General features: G+C 52.2%; 1 protein-coding gene across 1 annotated transcript in view; it reads right to left on the bottom strand.

Moving 5' to 3' along the window:
- Positions 1-2,504, bottom strand: part of Anks6 (ankyrin repeat and sterile alpha motif domain containing 6) — a gene marked incomplete at its 5' end in the record, with an annotated part of 50,193 nt that extends 47,689 nt beyond the window's left edge. Inside the window, 1 exon segment of the mRNA XM_013513227.1 lies at positions 2,451-2,504. Within this exon segment, the coding sequence (XP_013368681.1) occupies positions 2,451-2,504 (54 nt within the window).

Raw genomic sequence — 2,504 nt, 5'->3', positions numbered from 1 at the left:
AAAATAAATGATCCTTTAGAAAAAGACTGGAATTAAGAACACATTTTTCTATAAGGAACAAGTTTAACTCAGCCTTGAGAATTCCTGCTCCCTTGCCTGGAGACCCCAACTGCTCCTCCATGACTGCACCAACACCTACTATCGCTGCTCAAATCTCTCCCGTACTGAAAACCTTTAGACCCTGAGGAAGAATTTTCCTTAGCCCGAGCCAAGCTCAGTGAAAGGGCCATCTGCACTTTTTGTCTGTGCGTCCAAAGCACCCCCCCCACCATCCTGTGGCCTCTCGCCATCCAGAGTCTCTGCCATTGCTAAATGAACCCGTCTTCCCTGTCCCTCCATGCAGGGACACCGGAGCCCCTACTTGAAACCCTTCCTATAGCCTCAGTTATGACTTCTGCTAGCCAATCTTTAAATCCTAGTATTTCTCTAGGTCACTGGCAGACCTACTGCACTAATGCCACAATGGGCTGTGTGTATCACTGAGAGCTTAAGCCGTTCACCATCACTGCTCTATGTTCTACCCAGAAGAACAGGTTCAAATCCTGGCTCTTCCATTTGAGGCTGTGTGCTCCTGGGCAAGCTTCTTGGCCTATCTGTCTCAGTTTCCTTTTCTGTAAAATGGTGGCAACAGTACCCACCTTGTGCAGCTGCTGTGGAGGTCCAATGCACAGGTCCTAACATGTGCAAAGCTCACAGAATGGGGGGTGCATATGGGTGCTCAATAAATATTAAAGTAGTAGTATGTCTGCAGAAAGAATAGCAAACCCTCCCTCTATCCAGACACTTTACAACTCCACCCTGTCAACTGGTACAGTCTTTACCCCACTCCATGAACCTAAAATGGCCTTGTAACTTACTTGGTCCAAGAAAATGTGGCTGACGTCATCAGCGTGTCCAATCTTAGGGACCCTGCTGCTGACACATGAGCAAGCCCAGGCCAGCCCGCTAGAGGATGCAGAGGAGCAGTTCAGTCACCCCTGTGGCCACAGCCAGCTTCCAACGACCTGGCTCACTTACACGCATGTGAGGATGGTACGGGCCACCGTGCACAGGAAGGCAGAGAGCCCTGAATGGCAGAGTTGTGTGCTACATGTATATCTGTCGATTTAATAAAACTACCAGATTTATGGTGATTGTCCTCCAGCAATGGCTAACTGATACAGGCAGCTACTTCTGCTACGGATCATTCTTCAGTGACACATTCACCTTGGATAATTCCTCCTACCCCCGAGTTCCAGCTGTTGTTAATATGCCACTAACCTCCTGCTTCCTCAGGCTCCAGACTGGAGGATCCACTTCCCTGATGGACTCTTTCCCCCAGGATCCTCATCGAAACACCCAATGATGTCTGCACACCCGTTTGATGTGCGCTTGAAGGCCAGGCGCATTCTCAAACCTGCCCCTTCTCATGTGTTCTCCAGGCCAGAGCATGAGCTGCCGTGAGCCAGAAACCCTTACTGTTTTCCTCTCCCTCAGGTCAGCCAGTCCTCACTATCTCGTTCTGAGTATATCTCAAACGCTTGTCCTCTGCCCTCCCTCCATGGTTTCCATTCTGGCCCATGCCAACATCACTTCTTACCCGGACTGCTGCAACCACCTCTCAACCAACCTTTCCGCTTTGACCCTCCGCTCCAAGGAATTCCCTGCAGTGAAAGTGATCTTTCCAAAGCATTGATCTGGTCCTATCATCCACACTGTTAGGAGCCTCCCATGACTCCCAGTGCCCTCATGTTAGCGAGCCTTTTTCAGCCCGGACCTCTGCATCTGTCTTCTCCTGGGGGAGCGGGGATCCTCCCAGCCCTTCCAGCCCCTGTCCTGTCGGAGCCACCTTTACAGCTCTCCTACCACCTGACAGCGCCGTCACAGGGCCTCCCGTCGTTTGCGTCCCACCCCCCACTTTTTCTGTCCTTGTAAATTCAGCCGAACTCTGAGGTCTCAGCGTGGATATGCGTATTATTTCTACCAAAACCCTTCTCCACTCCCACCTCCCCAAACTGGGTCAGCTGCCCCCAGAACTGCCCAGATCTTCGTGGTCAAGTCTGTTGTTCGTTTGTCCAGCGTGCCCACCAGTTTGTGTTTTGCCTGGGTGGGCACTTTACTGGGCTCAGCATTGTCCGGAAGGCCAAGCCAAAATGGGTAAGCAGGTTCTTGGAGAACCCACGTGTCAAGGAAGAATGAATGGACCCCTTGAAGATTCTAAGATTCCAAGTGCAGTGTCCAGATTGTTTTGAAAGGTCAAAGTTTCTAGATTGATTTTGTTAACTAAAAAGAACTTCCACTTCTAGGATAAAGTTTGCCAAAAACCGCTCAAAGTTTACCATTCCCTCTCTCAGGAGTCCTTGACTCTTTCCCTCCCGGGGCGTCTGCGGGGGGCGGCTCGCCGGTCCCTCCCCCCCACCACCGCGCCCGGGTCCGGGGCCGGGCTGCGACCCCCGCGGGCCCCGGCTCACCTGGCCGCCTGCATCAGCGCGCTCCAGCCGTAGTGGTTGCGGCTGTTCACCGAG

Source organism: Chinchilla lanigera, unplaced genomic scaffold (genome assembly GCF_000276665.1).
Source record: "Chinchilla lanigera isolate Chin_1 unplaced genomic scaffold, ChiLan1.0 scaffold00018, whole genome shotgun sequence".
NCBI lineage: Eukaryota > Metazoa > Chordata > Mammalia > Rodentia > Chinchillidae > Chinchilla > Chinchilla lanigera.
Note: the sequence above shows the minus strand (reverse complement) of the source record. Positions and strands in the feature narration are given on the sequence as shown.